The following is a 21,500-nucleotide window of genomic DNA, read 5'->3' as shown; positions in this document are numbered from 1 at the left end:
TGTGTGTGTGTGTGTGAACAGGCTGTGGTTTTACTAATCCAAACATCACAAAAACAAGAAATTTAGGGGAAAAAAATACAAATGGCAACAAAGAAGATGCAAGTGAGTCAAATTTAATATTAATGCACTCTATAGAAAGAGGCAGAGTGTTTGGTTTTCTCTTTTCCCCACCAGCATCACCACCACCCACTCTAACATGACAATGAGCTACTAAATCACACGTAAAAATGTCAGTAAACCTGTAGGTCCTTTTTCCCCTCCCCTCACAGAATGTAGGTATAATCTGTGCAAAATAAAATACTTCAAGACTGAATGGATCAAACAGAACACAGATAAAACGGGGCCGAACAAAAAAGGTTTCGCCTCCGCGCACTAAGTCTCCTAAACAAATAAATAAATCCAACATCAGAAGGGGGTTTGCAGAGGGATCAGCGTTCAGGAAAACAGGTGCTCTTTAAACCTTTAACATACATACACACACACACACACAGATTAGCATCCTCTCAGTTTTAAGCAAAATTTCTGTCAGGCAATGCTGTAAATGAAATTTCTCATCTAGTGCAGCTTCGGGATTTCCTTAAATAGAGTATATTTTCCTACATGTCCTACTATTTCTCTCAGGTTGAGATAATTACTTTGATAACAAATAAGGAAGGCAAACTAAGTGGACTTGATGTGCTTTCATAGGAGCAGTAATCAGGATTCTGTTTGTTGGTGCTGGTTTTTTTTTTTCTATCACAGAGCTCACAGAACACATGCATTATTACAAGTTAAAGATTTACATTTTGGAGAAAGGAAAAAAAAAAAAAAAAAAATGTAGATAGTAAGGTACTCTCTCAGAGCCTACAGTGTCCAGTCTTTTAAGAGCTCCTTTCTTCTCCACCTCCGCTCACTCACTCATCTTCGTCCTCCTCTTCCTCGCCGTCAGACAGAGAGGCACAGGGGCGGATCTGGCGATATCTATCCAACCACTTCTCCACCATCTGGGTGACCAGGGGGTGGTTACGGCGGCGGGAGCTCTTCTGCATGGCTGCCAGCATGCCTCCTTCTGTCACGCAGCAGTCCAGCCATTCCCTCAGCAGCTTCTCCTGCTGCTCCTCGTTGCCCATCTGAGCCGCACAAACATGCAGTTACTTGTTAAGGATGCAAAAATGGGTCGTGTTTAAGATGTGAAGCTCCTGGTGAACAAACATGAAGTGCATTCTGGAAGCAATTTGTGGTAACTGGACACCACAAGCTGCACATAATGCTCATCATTTTTGTTTTTTGACCCCAAATTTTATTTTTTTTTTAAAAAGCATACTGGTTTTAAATGGTTTTCAGATTTAATGTCCTCATGTATGCTGTGCTTTCTCCTGCATGTACAAATCAACTACTATGACTAACAGCTCATAAAATATATAAGCAATATGTCATACCTGGTAAAACGGGGGGAAAATTATTTCTAATTATTAGAGGTCCTTTTAGTATGCAAGTTTAAAGAAGTGTGAGTTTTTATCTTAATATAAAAATCTAAAACAAATTCCCAAACTTTTGTTTTGAAAATAGGAAACAAAGATGTAATTTCTAGCTGTATATCACAGTACCTCTTGTGCAGACAGGAAGTGAATGTGCAGCAGCTTCCTCTCGCTGTCCACCAGTGGCAAGAAAGTGACCGTGACATCGTCGTCAGTATTGAGGTTGGCGCCCGCACCGCGATTGTCGTAGCCGTCGTTCTCCATGGCCACCAGGGCCGAGAAGTGTCCCCGCGTGTAGCCCAGGGCGATGGGGCTCTTCCAGCAGAAACTCTGCTCCCATAACAGCGGCAGGTACACTCCTAAAAAACACACAAAGCAAGTCAGACCAGCTGTACTGTATGCCGCGACACTCGAGCCACCTGGGAGGAACAGGCCCTGCAGCTGTATGCTCAAATTACAGTGCGTGTGAATGTCAGTCGGGGCCAAGCACCATCTCAAATCTGACCTGACATCAGAAGTGGCTGCGTTTCAGCCGACTGAAAACAACTGGCCCATTGTGTGCAGAGGGCAGCTCTGCGGTGCAGCCTTGGAGCCCCGCTTCTTCGGGTGTACACATTCCCTCAGCCCTCTAACGTCTGCCAGGCTGACTTCCTGCTCCAAACGCACACTACCGCTCACCACACACTTAGTGTGCAATGTAGACTGTAGAAGCTATGGCTCCCGTTCTAAACCTACTCCAGTTATTCTCTGGTTATGATGACCTGCCAGACAGCACCCTGATTTGAATGGATAGATGCTGAGTCAGCAGAGGATAAAGATATTCTGTGTTTCATAGCGACTAAGCACCCCAACTGTGCTCCCTCTTGTTATGATATAACTCCAGCTCATTTCTGCCAAGTTATGAAGAGACTCAAGGACCTTATTTTCATGTTGTAGGTGTACAGCATTAACTCCATGATAGAATGAATGGCTTTTATAAAGACACAGTCAGTACACTGTGTGAGCCCATGTGACTTAAAGGATCTGTTCATCCTGAATGAGGGTCTGTTCATCCTGAATGACCTCTAGAGGTGTTTAACAATGCAGATAGTTTTTAAATTTGATTGGCCCAGCTTTTGGAATATTTGTCTCTTAAGATTTCTGCATCCACTCCAATGGAGGTCAGTGGAATTGCATGTTACGGGCTGGTAGCACTGAAAAAAATACTTGTCAACACATCTAATGGGCACTATTTCTTCAGCAGAAAGCAGTTCCAATGAAAACTTTTTCCAGAGAAGGTCTGTGAACACCAAATAAAGTCAAGCTGGAGGTAATGCCACAAGAGGTAAGAGAGAAAATATGTCGATGTGTAAACTCAGTGAACCAACACTTAAAAAAAAAAAAAAAAAAAAATCACTTAAAATTTTAATATTTGCAGGGTCCTTAAAATCTCCCAGGTTTATCCAATTGCTGCCTCACCTTGAAAACGAGTGTATCCTAACGTTTCCCCACGGAAACTTTTGTAGTATTTCACTCCGTAGACTATGATCGGTCTTCGAAGAATGTGTGCGAGAACAAAAATGTGGGTCTGCTCCAGGCTGGCCCCGGGCTGAGTGGAGGAAAAAGAGAAAACAAAGAAAAACGACACATCATACAGTAGTTGTAATTTCATGGACTTCCCCCAATTGTACATTGAATATTAATAGAACTAAAAATATTGAAGAGGGCTGAGACTGCCAAGTACTGGGATCATATTGCAAAACAGAGTGTCCTGCACACTGTGAACCTGCAATGCTGCAGCTCTTCAATGCGTCTGCCACCCGCTCTCCCCTCACTTGTACTTGAATAAGCAGAAAACAGACTGCGTAACTGCTTTTAAATGTACTACAGCCACAATGATATTTCATGTTAAAAAGGGGGCTTCAAAGTCATCCACACTTATTGGATGGGATATAAAAACGCTGATCTCATCCTTTGGATCTCATCTCTCCATCACTGGGTTATCACATGGTGGCTTTTTTTCTGTGTTTGTTTATGCTGCTGGTGGAGTGGCTCTCTGAGCTAAATGCCTGTAATCCCAAGGTCACATGTTGGGAAGGAGTGCTGCTTCAGCAGACGTGCCAGCCAAGCAGATGAGCTGTCTGTCAATCTACAACACCATCTTAGGGGGATCTATAATAATTGCTCATGTCGTCCCCCGTCATTCGCACATACGATCCCTCTTCCACAGTGCTACTCTTCCAACTGGGTCTCCCACTCAGTCCAATGCAACTCAATCCCATTCGCTCTGTTGGAATGGAGGTTAATGAGCAACACCCCAAAAGCAGAGCTGATACTGTACATACTGGGTATTAAATTGCTTTCACCATTTTGTGCATTTATGAGCGTGGGTATTCCTGAGTGTGTTGACAGTGGAGGATTTGTGCAGCTACAACTTGGTGCCCATGTTTAGACCATCTACCTCACAGTGTGGATTAATAGTTTGAGTGGTTCAGTATTTATGAAGATCAAACAGTTTAAATATGTCTCTCCATCTCTCACGGATTGTCTGTATGTTCAAAAGCAAGCTGGACTTTTTGCTCTGTCCATTTTAACACTTTCAAGAATGCTGCTCTAAGATAGTGGCTCTGGTAAAATTGCAGTGAAACGACATAATACAAATGTAAATTAATATCCACATTTAAACTAAAACATGGCCACAGCTGGTGTGAACTTACAGCAAGTTAAATGCAAGTTTTTGACCAAGCAATGTTTGAGGAGCAGATCCCTGTTTTGTTTGTATCTCACACTCTCCACAAATAAGGATGCAAATGTACAGTACACATACATAACATTATGACAACTGACAGAGTCTTTGACAAAGGCCAAATTGTGATACACACTGCCAGCTGTAGAGGACACTAATGCAAAGAGAAAAAAAACTACATTGTGTTTTGTTGAGAAATACTGTATATAAAAAATACTGCTTGTTTATAAGAAAAATCCACAGGGTGCCTTTAACCAGGAGAAGGATTTTATTGTTTGCCTTTTTTTCTCCCCCAACTGCAACAAAACCAAAAAGGAGACGGTACAAAGTTTGTTCTTTTTGTGCAACAGATAGGGAGTATATATTTCTAAATGTGTGCCAGGCAGTTTAATGATCTTCTAAAACAAGTCACAGTCACTAAATAATTAACTTGGGGCCATTTCTATTATTGGCCAACATCTGAATTTCCCACAACACACATCTTTTTGGTCATAAACCTGCCTTTTTCCCTATTAGAATGCATCACATTTATATATATATTGCATTTTCTAAGTACTTATATAGGTTCACCACAACTTCTATCCCCTCAGTCATTTGCAAAAAAGCCCAAACACACTGTACCGGGCCATTTTCTGTCTTTCAATTGATAGTGAACTACAGGAAGGAAGTGAGTAAACCAGAAGCAGTGTTTCCTCTATGCTGATTTTGGAGCGGCAGCCCGCCGCTGTTAAATTTCTGCCGCCCTGGTATCAGAAATGGGGTGTTCGGAAAGGCCTGCCCCCACTGCTAAAAAAAAAATCCTAGAGGAAACACTGAGAGGGAACCTCATAATTACCTGGCTGGCCAAAGACAGGATGAACGCCCAGTCCTCCTGCCACTGCTCCTCTCTCAGGGAGAAATGCAAACCAAAACTCTGTGAGTACCATGACTCCCACTCCTTCCAGCGTGTGTAAAACCTAAAAGAAAAAGTTACATATTAGATCATTTGAATTCAATTTCACACTACTGTCACTCTGCTTATATAGCAGTAATTTATTTATTTATATGCACTGTTGTTTAATAATCCTTCTACAGTGCATCTCAACAACCAGATTTTTCTGAAGTAGTGCATGGAGAACAAACATTTAACATTCATGAACCAGTATTTGATGTAAAAATCAACCTGCTGTAATATAAAGTACAGGTAAGACATCAAAGAGATGCTCTCTCCCTCCTGTATTTGACTATGTGAGGGGAGTATGTAAATATCCTGAGGTAATGCTTCTACACTGAGCCTCCAAGTCAAATTACCCAAAGCAGCACACTCCTGTAGGCATGACTGCATTGGCAGTCTACTGGCTGCTGACAACTAAGAAACTCACATTTTTACTCAGGAAAAACATATCTATTAAATTAAGTACAACTTCAGAATTTAGGAATCTGAAAGCCAGGAAAGCCAGAAAGACTCAAGACTCTTTGATGATCAAAATATTTTTAAAAAATGAATGTTCACCTTGACTTAACTGCAGCATCTACGTGAGGAAGACATTTTTAATGTGCCCAATCGTGTTTGGGGTGGAAGTTGTTTCAGCCCAACCTTCAGTTTTAGGGCTTTATTTCCTACAAAAATCAAGGTCGATCTGCTCCCCCTTTCTTTTTATGGAGATGACATACAGCTCTTTTTTAAAAGATAAGGACTGAGGAAGTTCTGCTGAGACTTATTCGTCAAACTCAAGTTGAATGTTCATTATGATAGAAGTCAGCTCATTCAGGTAATTTAAAGCCAAATGCATCAAATTGCTGTAAAGTTCAAAACCACTTTGGATAGATGGTATTTAGCACAATACGTCACAGGATTTCAGGTAATTAAAATGTTTTCTAGATTTACGTGACCATAGGGGCTCTGTGTAGTGTTTGTTTGTTGTAGTGTCTCACCAGTGGGAGCAGTCATGCAGGCTGTCATGGAGGGTCTTGCGGAGAACAGAGTCCTTGTCGTAGATGCCCCAGGTGGCCTGTAGAACAGAGTCCAACAGACAGTCTCCGGCTGTGCGGTTCCACAAGGCGTACAGACGACTGTCCAGGCGTGTGCCCAGCTCCAGAGACCAGTTGATGACAGGAGATTCCTCTTCCAACTCTATATACAAACAGACAAAATGCATGAGTCGTGAGGGCACCAAAAGGACAGGTTCTATAAAAGTCGCTCTGTATGCTGTTTTTGTCCAACTTTGCAGTGAAAAAAAACAAGGGGGAACTTCTCCAAGGGAGACAGGAAGACGATTTTCAAGTTTAAACCTTTAAGATGAGAAAAACATGACAGGGGTTGAACTTCCTGTCCCTTCCTCTGCTGACCAATGAGTAAACAAGACTGGGTTTATGGAGAACAAGCCGAATTAAAAAGAGGATGAAAAAAAAAAAAATCTGAAAAGCTGATCGTCCTTAATCTGTTCACAAAAACTCAGCATGGGATGCAGAGATGCTGTGTTGAGTGTTTCAGACATGCAACTGCTGCAGCTGGTCGTTATGGAAACAAATTGTGAGTCGCATAACCTGCTTTTCAGCATTTTTATGTCCTTGTGTATTATTATTAAACATACCTTTACTGCTTCCTCAGCTAGTTTCTATGCAAAAACCAAAAACGCAGAGGACCCCTCCCCAGTAACCCAGTTTATGAAGGCTTAAATAGGTCACAAGACTCCTCTGGTACAGTCAGTAAAACACACCAACGCAAATCTATGTTCACAAGCATTCACACACAGAGTGCAGTCCTGGGAGTGTGTCATTGGTTAAGTGTATGAGGGAGGGAAACCAGTGAGCTCAATTAAACTAATTAGAGAGGGTATAAACGATGAACCGGGAGGTGGTGAGCTGGCTGGAGACGGAAAAGCAGATGTTGGTTTTTAGACACAAGTCAGAGGCAGATGATGAATCACAGGTAACCAAAAGCCAACTGGACTAAAATAAATACAGAGTGGGGATACGTGCAGATACCAGATATGAACATGAAAAATCTTGAGTACCTTTCTGCACATCTCGATCTAAAACTTCATCGAACAGCTTCTCTTGGACAGCAGGCGGCAAGTCTTCTATATCTGCAAAGACACACGGGAACGATATTGTGTTTTCGTGCTCATTATAAACCAATGGTACACAACACAGAGGGCAACACAAACGCTACAGTAATGACACACAGAGGGGATGTTCTTTGCAATTCCATTCATTGGCTGACATTTTGTCAATGGCACACTGTAAACGCAAGCTCTGTACAACATGTTGTGTTTCTGTGTGTATTGAACTGTGCACACACAAAGCCAGAACACTGGTGGCTATTCTCTGGCTCAATAGTGAATGGCACTGGCTTTGTCTGAAAGAGAGAGACAGAAACAGAGGGAGAGCATCCTGCAGCTGGCCTCGTGCCAAATTCTGTCTGCAAAGAAATACTTGGCATAACATAAAAAAAAAAAAAAATCTGATCTATCAGTGAAGCCTGCATAATATTTCATCCCAGCGGCACTCGCAGCTCTGAATCAGAGTACAACTGGTAGCTCTGAAAAAGCAAAAGTGCGTGTCATTTCAGTGAAGACATGCCACAGGGACGGGACACTGCCGCACAACAAGGATAGTCGACATTCCTCCACTTTTCCAGTGAGGACGGAAAAAAAATATTCAAGGTTCCCCCATAGAAATTCTGTACATTTATACTGTTTAGGGGGAAATTCTACAAATGCGCATGACATTTAAGCATCAATATGAGCTCAAAACTCACAAAATTAATTATTGTTTTCATTCTACCCTTGCAGAGTAAATGTATCCTGACAATTGTGGAGACTGCTTTTAATTTGAGGTGTTTATTGGGGCTGAACTCAGCAGAGGCCAATAAAGCTACATTTATTTTAGGGATAACCAGAAAATGTTAGATTACACATACAGGGGAGTCCAATAAGGTAAGTGATGTAACCATCAAGATATTGCAGGTACCTGCAGGCAGGGTGAAGGTGACCAGGTCAGTGAGGAAGTAACAGGCAAAGTCTCCCTTGCGTTGGTGTAGTGAGGCTGCAATTTCCCTGCGGATCTGCTCCGTCAGCTCGGGACACACCATGGAGGGGATGCACTTAGCTGCCTGCTGGCTCACCTAAAATACATACACACAGATTAATTGGAAATCAGAAGTGTCTCCACATCAGTGTTTTGATACTGACATTTTGACTTGAATTGGATTAGTGCATTTCCTTCATTTGGACATAAAAACGGTCATGTATTCATATAACTGTTATAATAATACAATTATGTTGTATGTTATGTGTAGAATTATCCCTCAGCCGTCCTATTTAGATACACTCAGTTAGAAATTCATTAAGAATACCTAGCCAAAAATAATTAAGAAAATATATACACTAATAATATATTTTAAAAAACTCATTCCTGCAATAAATACTAACCTACTTAAGGTTAATGTTCCATTTTAGAGAGGTGTCCTTTCTGAGTAGTTATTTCTGAGGTTGTATTTTGTAGGTTTTTTTTATATTTAGTAACCTCATTGATATAAATGGCATACCTAATAAAGTGGCAACTGGGTGTAGATAAAAACTAAAATACAATACAACACTGTACATGTATGCATTTGTTATGAAGAATGAATTCTGCTATATGCAGTAAAGAGGCCACCTTTCACTTCCAACCTGAGTGACTTCACAGTGCAGCTCTCTGTGCCTTTCCTAATCATTGGTTGCCCTCCTTGCAAACCACATCAGCTCTGTGGCATCAGGTCCATTAGGAACCAGTGACAGGACTGCAGCCAGGCTAATCCTCCACCTAATCCTCAAAGTGCACTTCTGCTGTAATTATGGGCATTACAGGCATCTGCTATATATCGCCTACTCTGGTGCAGAACAATTATAGACTGACGTGGTTGACAAGTACAGAATAGCATCAAAATTGCAGGAACACTTCAGACTGTGTATATATTGCACTCCTTTAAAAAGGAAGCCACGAGATTACTGGTAGTTACCTATTTCTTTTTATAAGACTGTAATCTTCAAATCTTGTTGAAGGAAAATTTACAATCTGGCTCCACTATTGATTCTGCAGTTTGCTGTATTCACGTGAAAAATTGTGTGTGTAGAGAGGGACAACCTGTCAAATACACTCAGTGTATTTTTGGGTCAACCTGCTCAAAGAAGATGGTGTAGTAGACAAACAAAATCCATCAGGACGCCTACCTCTGTGAGCAGGATGGCTAGCATGTCCTGCCTCTGGAAGCGGATGGCCAGGTGGACCAGGGTGAAGCCTACATCAAACGCAGAGGACCGGTTGAGGAGCTGCACCTCGTCAGCAGTGAGCTGCCGGGCGATGTCCCCGCCGGATGACTTGTAGGCTTCTATTGCCGCCAGGTCTCCCTCCACCACGCCTGCAGCCGGGGGAGGAAGAAGGAAGGTCAGAAAATAGGACACAAACGTTGGCACTGAAACATAACATTTGAGTTCCTCAATATACAGTCGCTTTTCCAGGAATTCATGCAAACAGGCTATTGAAGTTAGACAGAGGTGACACAGAAGGAAGGAGGAACAGTGCTGTTCAGAAAAGCAATTCCCATTCAACAGCTAACACAACTTCATAAACTGTCAGTTTATTATTAGGTACAGCATCAACGAGGGAAAACCAAATATTAGACAAACTGTATAACCAATTTCACTCAACAGCACTTCACAATACAACCTCAAAATTGACCATAAAGTTGACTCAACACCTCTATAAAAACAATTTCAACAAGAAAAGAACATCATAACCTTCATGCACGCTGTATTTAATGCAGGGCTGTTGTATTAGGCTGCAATCGTTTAAGCTAATGTAGTGCATGTGAATCTACCATGCCAAATACTAGTGTTCCCTGTCCAAAAACATCTGCAAAGAAAATAAATGAATGTAGAAAGACATGGGAATCCTTTTAAAACAGGCCTAGTCTTTGTAAATGGATTAGACTGGCTTTTGGTGCAGTTCCAACCCCATGTCCTTGCTTGTAATAGAGGCAAGATGTAACAGACAGTTTGCCATGTTCAATGTCTGTGCTAATAAATCATACTGTTATCAGTCACGACCAATTAATATTAAAATCTGGGAGGAATTTATATAACAAATTCAACTAGAGGAAAAGAATTCAGAGTGAGCAGAGCTCTCTAGCTCTTGACGTCAATCCACAATTCAGATGACCTCTAGATGTAGCCACTAGCTAACCCAGTGTGAGAACAGTTATCACACTGTCAGTCTACTGCATAGCAGAACAGACACAGCAGTGTAGCTTATAATGCAGAGCTATCAGAGTACTGTGTCAAACAGAGGACAGTCTGTGCAGATTAGTCCACCCCCTCCTTTGGACCTAGTAGTCTCAACATCTGGTATGAGTGAAATGAGTGGCAGCTAGGTACCACACTGCACACTGAAGCGCTGGCTAATTTTAATAGACTGGCTTATGAGAGGATGTTGCCCAAGGACAGTTACCTTGACAGAACCTGAACTGGAACGTGCCAAGGACACCCAGTCTCCTTTTGCACAGGCTGGGCGAACACAGATCTGTAAATAGATGCTGAATGATTTGGGCTGCAATCTAGTTAATGCCATGCTTGAAAAAAGTAAAGAATGTGGTGACCTGTTTTGCAGTGTATGAATATAGGTCATACAATAATTTGCTGGGTCAGAACTGTCATGATGAAAACAAGACCTAAACCTGTGCCCCAGTCAACATTAAGTATGCTCGACTCTGCTGCTGATGTGCAAAAAACACCCTGATGATGTCCACAGTTAAATTCCAGTCAAGATCCTGTGTTGCCACACAACTGGACAAAAAGGCGATTTGTAGACAGTGGATAATAACAAGAATATTAAATTTAATACTGACCTCACTCTTTGCCAAACAAAAATGTGAAATAGTAGGTAATGTTCTAAAGATATAGTTTGAACAGTCATTCGTGTAACCTGGCCAGCATTTTCATCTTCAGGATCACCGTAACCCTGTATTTGCAGCATGTGCAGCATTCATTATTACATCACTTCTCATTATCTTACTAAATGCCACAATAGAATACTAGGGAGATTAGTACATACTTTAAAGTATTAATCAATTGTGTGGAATTAGGACACATTTTGAACATTTTACCAACATCACATTATGCTGGGATCGGTCTATACAATATCAGCCCCAAAATGACCTTAATCCTGAACATCAGGCATGACAATTTGTTGTTACATCTCATAGAGTGTGTAATGATTGAAGGAGACCAATTTTGCAAACACGACGCCTCGTGAGACCCCTGGAAAAACTAGCATGTCAGAATTTTTTGTCTTTGTCTTCAGATTTGACAAAATTTACCGCATAACGTTCCTGTAGTTTGTTTATGGTCCCTCCTGTCAGATCAGTTCTTGCACATCATGCAGGTCGTAAAACACAAATATTGGTTTGTGTAACAACCAAGTTCACAGCAAGACCACAGTAACCTATTGTAATCTGACATAGTGGCCCTCTGGACAGACATTAATGTTGTGTTGTTGTTTGAACTAATAATATAACTGACACTGCCAAACTTCACAGCCCAGAAAGAGTTTCTCCAAACTGACATTACCATTTTTGGTAGAATTTTGTAGTCATGGGTGGCTTTTTTTTTTTATCCTCAGATAAAAAGATCTGCCTATCAACAAGATATGGTCAATTACTTGAAGGCAAACCCAGGATCTCACTAGTCACATAAGCTGTACATATAAGCTTAACATGTTTAAAACAGACAAACATTCTCTGCAACTGCAAGACTCGCTGGGTAATATTTTTCAGTGAAACAAAAGAACAATATTACACAAACAGAGTCTGCTTCCTTTTGTGGGAAAGTAGAATCGGCAGATTTTGGCCCAAACACAGACCACTGAAAAAACAGTCGAGCAGAAATGTGTGGAAACAGTAGAGCAAAGTGAGATCAAGTTGTGAGACCTGAGGAAGTGCTTGGCTTGGCCATAATGTGCAGCTCAACTCAGGCACTTCCTCCATTGACAAACACTTTGACGAGCCCAACTGTCACACGAGCAGCATAACTGAAAAAAAGTCAGCATACATCGTACGAACAAAGAAAAGGCACAACATGAAAAGGGCTGTATATATGTCTGTGTCAGGTAGATGTAGGACAAAGATGAGTAATGTTTTCTATTCCACAACAACAAGCTGGAGAGGGCAGTCAGAGCAAAGGTCAAGTGAACACAGATCATGTGCTGCTTTCGTGCATTTTTGCTTTTTTGTTGTTGACTGGTGTTCATGTCTTGTCAAGGCTATTTTTGCCTCCTGGAGGCCCCTGGTCAGCACATAAGCACCACTGTTTACAGGGTCTGTTGACTGCGAGCCAGGAGAGTCTCTGGTCCACCGGCTCCGCTCTCACTGCGCTGCCCAGACGGCCCATTCATCCCCACCGGCTGGGAAGCACTCACACCCTCTCAGTTTCTCAAAGACACTCTCAGTGGCATAGCAAGGGCAGAGGGGTTCAGTGATGAGTTGGATCAAATTCCCACTAGCCATTTAGTTACACATCTTTATTATGCTACCATTCAGCATCATTTATGCTTTGTTGATCATGAAGTATCATCTCACTACAGCAGATATTTTCCACCTGAAAGCACTACTATGTGAAATTAAACCCTTCTCGCGGTGCTTGCCAAGCTCATGTTTAGCAAAATTCCTGTTGTACTACAATATGTAGAGTCTAAACAATGAGACATGTTGTCATTCATTAATAAAACACCAATTCGAGCACACCACTATGCAGCCTTGGCCTTCGTGCCATCTGCACTGTAATAAAATAGAACTAAGCGGAAAACTAAAGGTTTTGCCATCGGGACAAAAACAATCAAACGGTTGCCTCTAACTGGAGCACTGCGCTTTGTCATCACTGAGCATGACATCATGGAAGGAAACAAAAAGCTGGTGTGACAATAGAAGTGTTGTTACAAGGAAAATAATGGGACAACGGTATAGATTCTTTGTACCAGTGAGTCTCTTCAGGGAACCACACAGGGAAAGGAGGGAAAAAGTATTCTCACACATAAATCAGGATGAGGGATACACGATTTGTAATCATTACTATGGAATACATAGGACATACAAGAAGCCAAGAATGTAAAAAAGCACGCTTCTATTTATTATAATTATTATTATTAACTAATTCATTGATTATTTTTTATTTTTTTTAATCTTTTTTGATTTATTTATTGATGGACAATTGAATCTAGAAAATGCCAAAAATGTGTGAATAACAACACCACAAGTTCCCAGAGCATCCAAAATAAAATGCTCGTTCTATCCAACCTACAGTCCGAAACCCATAAATCTATATTATTTACAATGATGAGACAAGGAGCAAATCCTCACATTTTGCACAGGCAGGAATAATATGTTTGGCATTTTCCCTACAAATGGCTTAACTGATTATCAAAATTGACTATCAATTTTTCTGTGGATCGACTAATCACTTTAGCCCTCGCATTAATGACGTAATGTAATAATGTATAAAAACTCACCAGCACACGCATTGAGGAACAGCCAGTCTGTTTTCCTCATCCGGTTTCTAATCTGCTTTAGCTTCTTGAAGTCGACCTCTTGCTCCTCTTTGCTGCTCATGGCTCCAGCGGCGAGCTCTATCCTCTGGAAGTCCATTTTGACACTGTCTTCCCTCTTGGGCATAGGAGGGGACCTTCTTTGGCCCTGACCTCCACTGCAACTGCCCCTCCATCGAGACCTATCCTGCTCATTGATTGTGGGTGTCGGCTCTGCGGACTCTGCGAGCTCTATGGCTTCCTGGTTGTTGGGCTTGGGGTGGTTGCACACCACACACTTTGTAGTTTTGGGCCAGTTCTGGTAAGTGCAAGCTGCACATGTCCAGTGCTGCTGATGGGTGTTGAGTCTGTTTCTGTCATTGTACTCCTCACAGGTGTCCACGGGGGAGTGGAGAGCAGGACGGCAGCCTGCATTGGAGCCTGAAGTCTGGGGGGACTCAGTGGGGCTGCTGGTCCTCGGGCGCTGACACAGGCACTGTGTGCAACGGATGGCCCGGGGCCAGTTAAGGTAGGTGCATATCTGGCAGGACCACTTATTGGCAATTTCAGCCATGCTGGCTGACCTGACTCTTGGCCTAGCACTGGAGTCAGGGCAGATCAGGAGGCTGCTGCCACTCTCAGTTCTGGGAGGGTCCCACTCCAGACTGGGGTCCAGATCAGGGCTGTTCTTGTAAGGTTCCTCTGTGATGATGGGGCCCCTCGACCTGTGTGCGCGGCACATAGTGCACTTGACTGCAGATGGCCAGTTTTCATAGGTGCAGTAGTCACAGACCCACTTTACCTTCTGTTCCGTCATTGTGGATCACTTTGGATGGTCAAACTGTGGTGATAAATCTAGTTAGATGCGAGGCATTAACACAGCTTTGTAAATCACATTGAAGGTCAGTAAATATGCTACACTTGAATTGTGATTTCGATACCTAAATCAAATGAGGAGATTTAATAGTACATGCTCCATCAGTTTGTTAACTAACTTACATATGGTATCTTCACTTGCACTAGCAGCCTGAGATTGTGTTGTGATTGAAACACTAAAATTGCCACCCAGCTGTCTCTTATCATAACATTTTTTTTTTTTTTGGTTTTCTTTCACGTGACGGGTGGTTTTATTGCGTTACCATGCAATAATGTCCCAGTGTTTAGTGTTAGCTTGCTAGCTTGGGCAAGCTAACCACCTAGCATACACAGCTACCGTCAATTCCAACCGCTGACGAACATTTACCAGGACTTACAACCACTAAACATGACATTAAACGAAATATTTAAGGAAAATATATCCATCTCTTACCGTTTCGCGGATGCGCTCGTTTCTCAAGTGCTGCTGAAAACCACAACAAACCCTTCTTGTACAGCCCCCCTCCCTCCCCTCCTCCTACTCTGTCAAACCTTTCCCAATCCGAGTTATTTCGACCCCTTCGGTCTCTCACATGTTTACCTTCGTGGACACATTAACCCCTCGTAGAATAACCCACACCTTGGCAAAGCCTCTGTGGTCCTTAAATCATAGTATAAATCAGCGTCACTCCATGGTTTACATTGCCTCCGTGTTGTTTAATGGCGGCGACAGTGAGACAAATGAGTAGCAGAGCCAAAATAAACGCTTGCTTGCCGTCGTCACCAATCATCTGGCTCAGCGCTCGATGCGATTGGATAAGAGGGTAGTGCTGTGTTGCCTTCACAGCCTATCGGAAATCTCTCAACCTGCTATGAGGGAAACTATATGAGATGTTCATAGGAATTGGGTGATTTTATAATGATATAGAATTAAGTTTATATTGTATTTGCAGGAAGATTTTCTCTTATTGTTGAGCTTTTTAGCCAATCATGTTAAAGCTGTACTTCTTAAGCACAACATTTTATATTATATAATTTTTTAAAAAAGCATTTGAAATATACGAGCTTATTAGAAACACTAAAAGCTTCGCTGTTGTGTTGTTGTGATGAAATTATACCGTTTAGTTTTTATAAATAAAACGATGTTGCAGACAGCAAACCAATCTAAACTAGTTTTATGCACAATTTTATTTGCACAAAGTCTGTCATGATTTCGTAAACCCTTGTTATAAATTTATTTTCTACCATAGAGTGTTTCATACACACAAAATTGATTGAAATTATATACAGAAGTAGAAAGAAAAAAGAAGAAACGTGTACAAAAATAAAAAATACATGTCTGCATTACAAAATATATAAATAGTTGACCTTTCATTGACCTCTAAGTTACATCACTTTTTATTTTAAAAGGCTAGAGCATTATATAGGCTATTTCATATTCTAATGCACACACAAAATATACACATCATTATAAATGAATATCACATAGCTATTACAATGATTTTTGTTTTTTTTTTAAGTTCAGGGGTCACTAGAGGTTTTGGACACGCCTCCGGTCAAAACGTCACATCCAAACATGGCAGCTTACTTGAGTCGGTTACACCACATTTCGCTCCACGTTTCTAACGCGGAGAAAGCAGCAAACGACCTCGTTTCTAAATTCAAGTTCAATTTGTTCGCGACCCGACTTACCGGCAGCTCCAGGCAGCTGGCGCTCAAAAAAGGAGCGGCGGTTTTTGTGGTGAACGAGCGACCAAACCAGAGATTGAATGAACAACGAGTGGGCGGCACAGGCGGATATACAGGTGATCCGCACCGGGTCAACGTGGGGAAATACAGCCAGGATCATCCTACAAAATGTCTCTACGATGTCAGCCCGCATTACACGGTGGACACTGTAAGCAACGTGTGTTTCGAGGTGGAGGATGTGGAAAGGTCATTCAGGGATCTTCGCCACCAGGGATGCAATTTCCTGGTGCCTCCCACTACAGTTGAGGACGAGAGGGGTCTTGTCACCTACTCTGTGGTTAAATCTATTGTGGGGAATGTGTGCCACACGCTGATTGACAGGACAAAATATGAGGGGAGCTTCTTGCCCGGGTTTGATGTCATTGAAAAGGACTTCAGCTTGGAAGAAGACAATATTTCTTGTCCAATCACACATTTTGATCACATAACTTATGCCTGTCCCAGGAAAACAACCCAGCAGGTCATGAGGTGGTATGAGAAGCTCTTTGGTTTTCAGAGGTTTTTCATTGATAGGTGAGAAGCTGTTTCGAGACATGCATTGTTGTGTTCTCTGTTTTGTTCCACTTGATCTCAGTATTAAAGATGACTGTTTTTCTGAGCAGTAATGAAGACGTGGACGAAGGTTTTGTCATAAACCAGGAGGGCATTGGTCTACGTCTTACCGCCATGGAGTACTGGAAATGCAGCGAAGCGGGCATCGCTCTCCCCTTTGTGGACAAAAAAGAGCCTGACTGCAAGTTTGTCATTGCAGAATCACTGCCTGAACAAGGTAACAGCAGCCACTTCCCCATCATTCAAGGTATTTCATTTCCTCCATTTTGGGTTATATCACGACTCCTGCATCGCTGTGTGCTTCCACCTATTTCAGGCAGGAATCAGGTTGACACCTTCTTGGAGAAGCACAGGGGCCCTGGGATCCAGCACATTGGGCTGTACACAAAAAACATAGTGTCTACTGCACATACGATGGCTGAAGCTGGTGTCCAGTTTTTCTCCCCTCCTCTTGCCTACTACACTGAGGTTTGACTGACTCCCACAAAACTGCACAACAACTTATTTTTCATAAGAAATAAGCAAATACTGCCTTGATAAATGCGAGAATGTCCTTTTAACAAAGCAGTTTCTGTGTCTGATTATTACATTAAACAGCATATAACACATAGTGGTCAGATTACTGCAAATGTGTCATCTTCTACCATGATTATCCACTGTCTTACCTATCCTATGTGCTGTGACAGGTGGGAAAGCGGCAGGAGATAGAGGAGGCAGGACACAACCCCCAGATGCTGGCACAGCATGGCATTCTCCTGGACACAGACCTGCACCAGGATCTCTCATCACAGACAGCATCCAGAGAAAACAGACGGTGAGAGGCAATCGAGAGCTGTAATCTTGCACACCTTTTTAGGATAGCCTCTGTTCCACAGTCTTTTCTCAGTCTTTCTAAAAAGATACAGCTTTTTTTTTTAGCATCACATTTTTTTCTTATATTTACTTATTCAGTGAGTGTTGGTGTGCTGTAGAATCACAGTCAAAGCTATTAAAAAAGAAACTATTTAAGTTAAAATGATGTTGAATGATGTTAAGGTTTACTGTCCAGTACAGGAGGATCCACTTAGCTTAAAAATCCCCCCCAGACATATATTAAAGGTCCAGTGTGTAACATTTAGGAGACTGAATTGGCAGAAATGGAATATAATATTCACAGGTATGGCTTCATTAGTGTATAATCACCTGAAAATAATTTTTGTTACCTTAGAATGAGCCATTCTTATCTACAGGTTGCCTTCCATGGAGTCCGCCATGTTGAAACGCCACGTTTCTACAGTAGCCCAGAAGAGACAAACCAAACACTGGCTCTAGATAGGGCCTTTCACATTTTTTAGTATTTATATGTATGTGTGTATGTGTGTGTGTGTGTGTGTGTGTGTGTGTGTGTGTGTGTGTGTGTATATATATATATATAGATATTATATTTCCACATTAAAATCCCATCAAGGCATTAACTCCTTCTAACTTTTAACTAAATTCCTGAATCTATGAATATGTAAATTTTGTTCATTTCTGAAGTTTTTCTGCTGGACACAAGATGTCTCCTACTTCACTGTAACATCCATTCTCAGTGAATGTGCACTGGTGGCTTCACACACTTGTATGAGTTCCATACTGGGCCAGGATTCACTTCCATAACATATCTCCTGCTGAATCATTTGTTGTGTAGGTATCAAGTCAACATGGTTCTCAAGGTCATGTAAGACCAACAAAAGTGTCCTTACCTTGTTTTTCTTTGTTTGCAGATACCTGCTCCAGGTGTTCACCAAGCCCATCTTTACAGAGGACACCTTCTTCCTCGAGCTGATAGAGCGAAGGGGGGCGACGGGATTTGGAGAGGGGAACATCCGGGCACTGTGGAGGTCGGTGCAGGCGCACATGGAGAACGAGAGGGGGTATTCTCGAGGAGAGGGATCCCCAAAAATTGTACAAACTGCACAGTATTAGTCACTCCAAACATTTTTAGATGAGGTTATTTTATTTTATGTGTTTTATTTACCAATGCAAATGAACTTATTAGGGGGGAAAGGTGTAAAATGTGAAAAAAACAAATGTAATATATTTATGGAAGAGTTTTTCATGAGTGCCCTCTATTTCAGTTGTGGATTTAGGGGTAAATCTCGAGTTACATGTTGCACTGCTAACAAAGTACAGATTATATATTGTATTAATATCTAACTCCCAATGTGACTGAACAGATAATAGACTGCGAACAGAGTGGTACAAAAACAGATGGTACATACAACACTTGAAATGTTACTGCAACACGTACACTTGCTGTAAAAGAATGTCTTTTCACTGTGTCACAGCAAAGCATCTGACTACTCCAGAGCAACTGTTCCTCAATAAATCTATTACTCACAGACGACCGTGAAGAACAATTACTGTCCTCAAAATAATGTGCTCACGCGGGTGGGCCACATTTTCTTGGGTCATCTTGGGTAAACATCACCAGACATTTTCTTTACTCCTCTACATTTATGTCACAGCTTCAGTTTTGTCTTATTTAGCTGATAACATCTCTAAATACAAAACATGTAATCAGGTTATGAAATATAATGTGTTATAGATTCAACAGTAAATAAAGTACTACAATTAAACACTACTTACACAATGTATTCGTAATAATTCATTAATATACCACTCACAGGGGTTGTTTTTCTGCACAATGAGTACCTTTACTCACATTACTTATATTTACTTATCATAATGTTAATAGTTAATTCAGTAAGATTTTGAAAGCAGAAATTTTACTATTGGAATATTTTTGCATTGTTTTATTGCTACATTTACCCTATATAGATTGAACTATTAAACAAGTAGGTAAAATTTCTTCCATCTGTACCTGCTATAATATTAAAAGGCTGCCTGTACTGTATGTTTAAGTGCATTTTGCTGATAATACTGTACTTACTGGATGTACAATTTGACTTAAAAGTTCTTCAGTGTCTGTACAAAAAGGAGAAACTGAACACTTTATCATTAACTCAGGCCTAGGCTCAAGGTCATATCCTATATTTAATATTCTATATTTTTAGCCCCACAGTGTTCATTTTCTAAAAGGGGAGACTAATCTAGGATTATTCGTTATTTACTCTATCATATAAACATAATAAAACTGTTCTGAGCTCAACTGGACTTTTTGTGAATACCTTACTCATGCAGTCACTCATGAACCGTTACTGGAAGAACAGCTGCACCTCTTTCAGATGCTGAAGAGGTTTTAGCAATGTGCATGCTTTGGCAAAAACATCGCTTTAGAGCCTCTTAGAAGGGATCTCCAAACCCACAGAGATGTGCCAGTTCAATTAACTTGGCTATAAACATTATAGGCAGGGATTAGTGGGATAGATGAGAAGCAGTGAAATTAAGATGGAGTTCCATGAAAGCCATATGTTCTTTTTGTGTTCCGACTGTAGTTACAGTACCCCCATTGAATAACTTCAGAGAATAATTTCAACAACAGGCTGCAAAAAGTCAATTTGTAAATGCATGTACTTCTACATTTTGACAAATGGTGTCAGTGTTTTTCTTTTACTCAAGTGACACACTCTTGCCCAAACAAAACTTTTAAAGAGTCGACTATGTAATTGGGATTTACGATCACTGAGAGAAAACTAATGAATTCTAGGAAAGACAAACAAACTTAAGTACTGCATTTAGAATAGGTTTACTCCTAATTCAGCTTTGAAACAAATTTGTGGTACAGAGCTACATGTTTAAACTGGATTTAAAATTATGAATGAAAACTAATACATCTTAAATCATAAAATGGGGAATTCTGTTAGGGATGACGAAGATTAACTGTTCATTAAAGTTGATAAGACATGGCTCCTGTAACAGGAGTCCTTTAGCCATCTGTCTGCAGCCAGTGTGAACCACAGATGGCATACAGCATTCTGCATGGGGTCTCTGTACTGGGAGTTGGAAGCTCACTTCCTATTTACTGCTAACCATATGCTAGTTACAGTTACATGAACAAAGTCAAAGAGAAATGACTAAAAACACCCAAATCAAAGATTATTATATCTTAAACACATAGACGCTATGCTTCAGTTCAGTCTAGCTGATTGGTGGATACTGCCCTCTGTGGTTTTGACAGTCACAACACACACTGCCAAACTTGTTGAACTGCGAAACTCCTACTTCTGCACTATGTTTTGATCATCTGTTTCCTTAAGAGTCATCCGTGCCTTTTTTGACTACAAAACACAGAATGCAAAGTTAAGTATGTCATATATTCGGAATTTAGTTGCTAAATCGCTCACTCTCCAGACTGCTGAAGGTGTAAAAAAACAACTTGTCACCCCCACACTGTAGCTTACATAGTGGAGGAGGCAAATCCTCGGTGCCCTTTAACACAAAAGGCAGACAGTCTAAAACCAAGGAGGACAGTCTCACAGTCTGGGGGAGATTAGTGGCACACAACAGATGTTACTCCTTGATTAACAATAGTGTCTGCCAGGGGTGAGCTTCAGCTCCCCACCCTTATGGGGCCCAGTGTGTTAACTTCAGCCCCACAAAATAAATGATCTTACTGCATATGATATGATAGGATAGGAGGGACTAAAAAATGTGCTGATCTTTTTACTGATGCACTTTTTTGTTAGCATTACAATAATATC

General features: G+C 41.2%; 2 protein-coding genes across 2 annotated transcripts; one reads left to right on the top strand and one right to left on the bottom strand.

Moving 5' to 3' along the window:
* Nucleotides 1-97: 97 nt before the first annotated feature.
* zranb1a (zinc finger, RAN-binding domain containing 1a) lies at nt 98-15,375 on the bottom strand. Its single transcript, XM_051418557.1, has 10 exons — nt 15,029-15,375; nt 13,705-14,560; nt 9,378-9,565; nt 8,137-8,290; nt 7,179-7,250; nt 6,097-6,295; nt 5,018-5,138; nt 2,916-3,045; nt 1,587-1,816; nt 98-1,109 (listed from the first exon to the last, which is right to left on the bottom strand). The coding sequence occupies exons 2-10, from the start codon at nt 14,534-14,536 to the stop codon at nt 894-896; spliced, it is 2,142 nt and encodes a 713-aa protein (XP_051274517.1). The 5' UTR covers nt 14,537-14,560; nt 15,029-15,375; the 3' UTR covers nt 98-893.
* Nucleotides 15,376-15,943: 568 nt separating this feature from the next.
* On the top strand, nt 15,944-19,480 carry hpdl (4-hydroxyphenylpyruvate dioxygenase-like). The gene is made up of 5 exons (XM_051418560.1): nt 15,944-16,836; nt 16,926-17,092; nt 17,192-17,343; nt 17,562-17,689; nt 18,621-19,480. The coding sequence occupies exons 1-5, from the start codon at nt 16,151-16,153 to the stop codon at nt 18,820-18,822; spliced, it is 1,335 nt and encodes a 444-aa protein (XP_051274520.1). The 5' UTR covers nt 15,944-16,150; the 3' UTR covers nt 18,823-19,480.
* The last annotated feature ends 2,020 nt before the right edge of the window (nt 19,481-21,500 follow it).

This window comes from Dicentrarchus labrax, unplaced genomic scaffold, assembly GCF_905237075.1.
Source record: "Dicentrarchus labrax unplaced genomic scaffold, dlabrax2021, whole genome shotgun sequence".
Lineage (NCBI taxonomy): Eukaryota > Metazoa > Chordata > Actinopteri > Moronidae > Dicentrarchus > Dicentrarchus labrax.
The sequence above is the reverse complement of the archived record's forward strand: the minus strand, read 5'-3'. Positions and strand labels throughout refer to the sequence as shown.

Coding starts and splice junctions, on each gene's coding strand:
- zranb1a (XM_051418557.1), bottom strand. CDS start 14,536: ATGACGGAACAGAAGGTAAAGTGGGTCTGTGACTACTGCACCTATGAA. Junction 1,817..2,915: donor AGGATACACTCGTTTTCAAG/GTGAGGCAGCAA, acceptor TGTGTTTTTTAG/GAGTGTACCTGCCGCTGTTA. Junction 1,110..1,586: donor ACTTCCTGTCTGCACAAGAG/GTACTGTGATAT, acceptor TGTGCGGCTCAG/ATGGGCAACGAGGAGCAGCA.
- hpdl (XM_051418560.1), top strand. CDS start 16,151: ATGGCAGCTTACTTGAGTCGGTTACACCACATTTCGCTCCACGTTTCT. Junction 17,093..17,191: donor AGAATCACTGCCTGAACAAG/GTAACAGCAGCC, acceptor CACCTATTTCAG/GCAGGAATCAGGTTGACACC. Junction 17,690..18,620: donor GCATCCAGAGAAAACAGACG/GTGAGAGGCAAT, acceptor CTTTGTTTGCAG/ATACCTGCTCCAGGTGTTCA.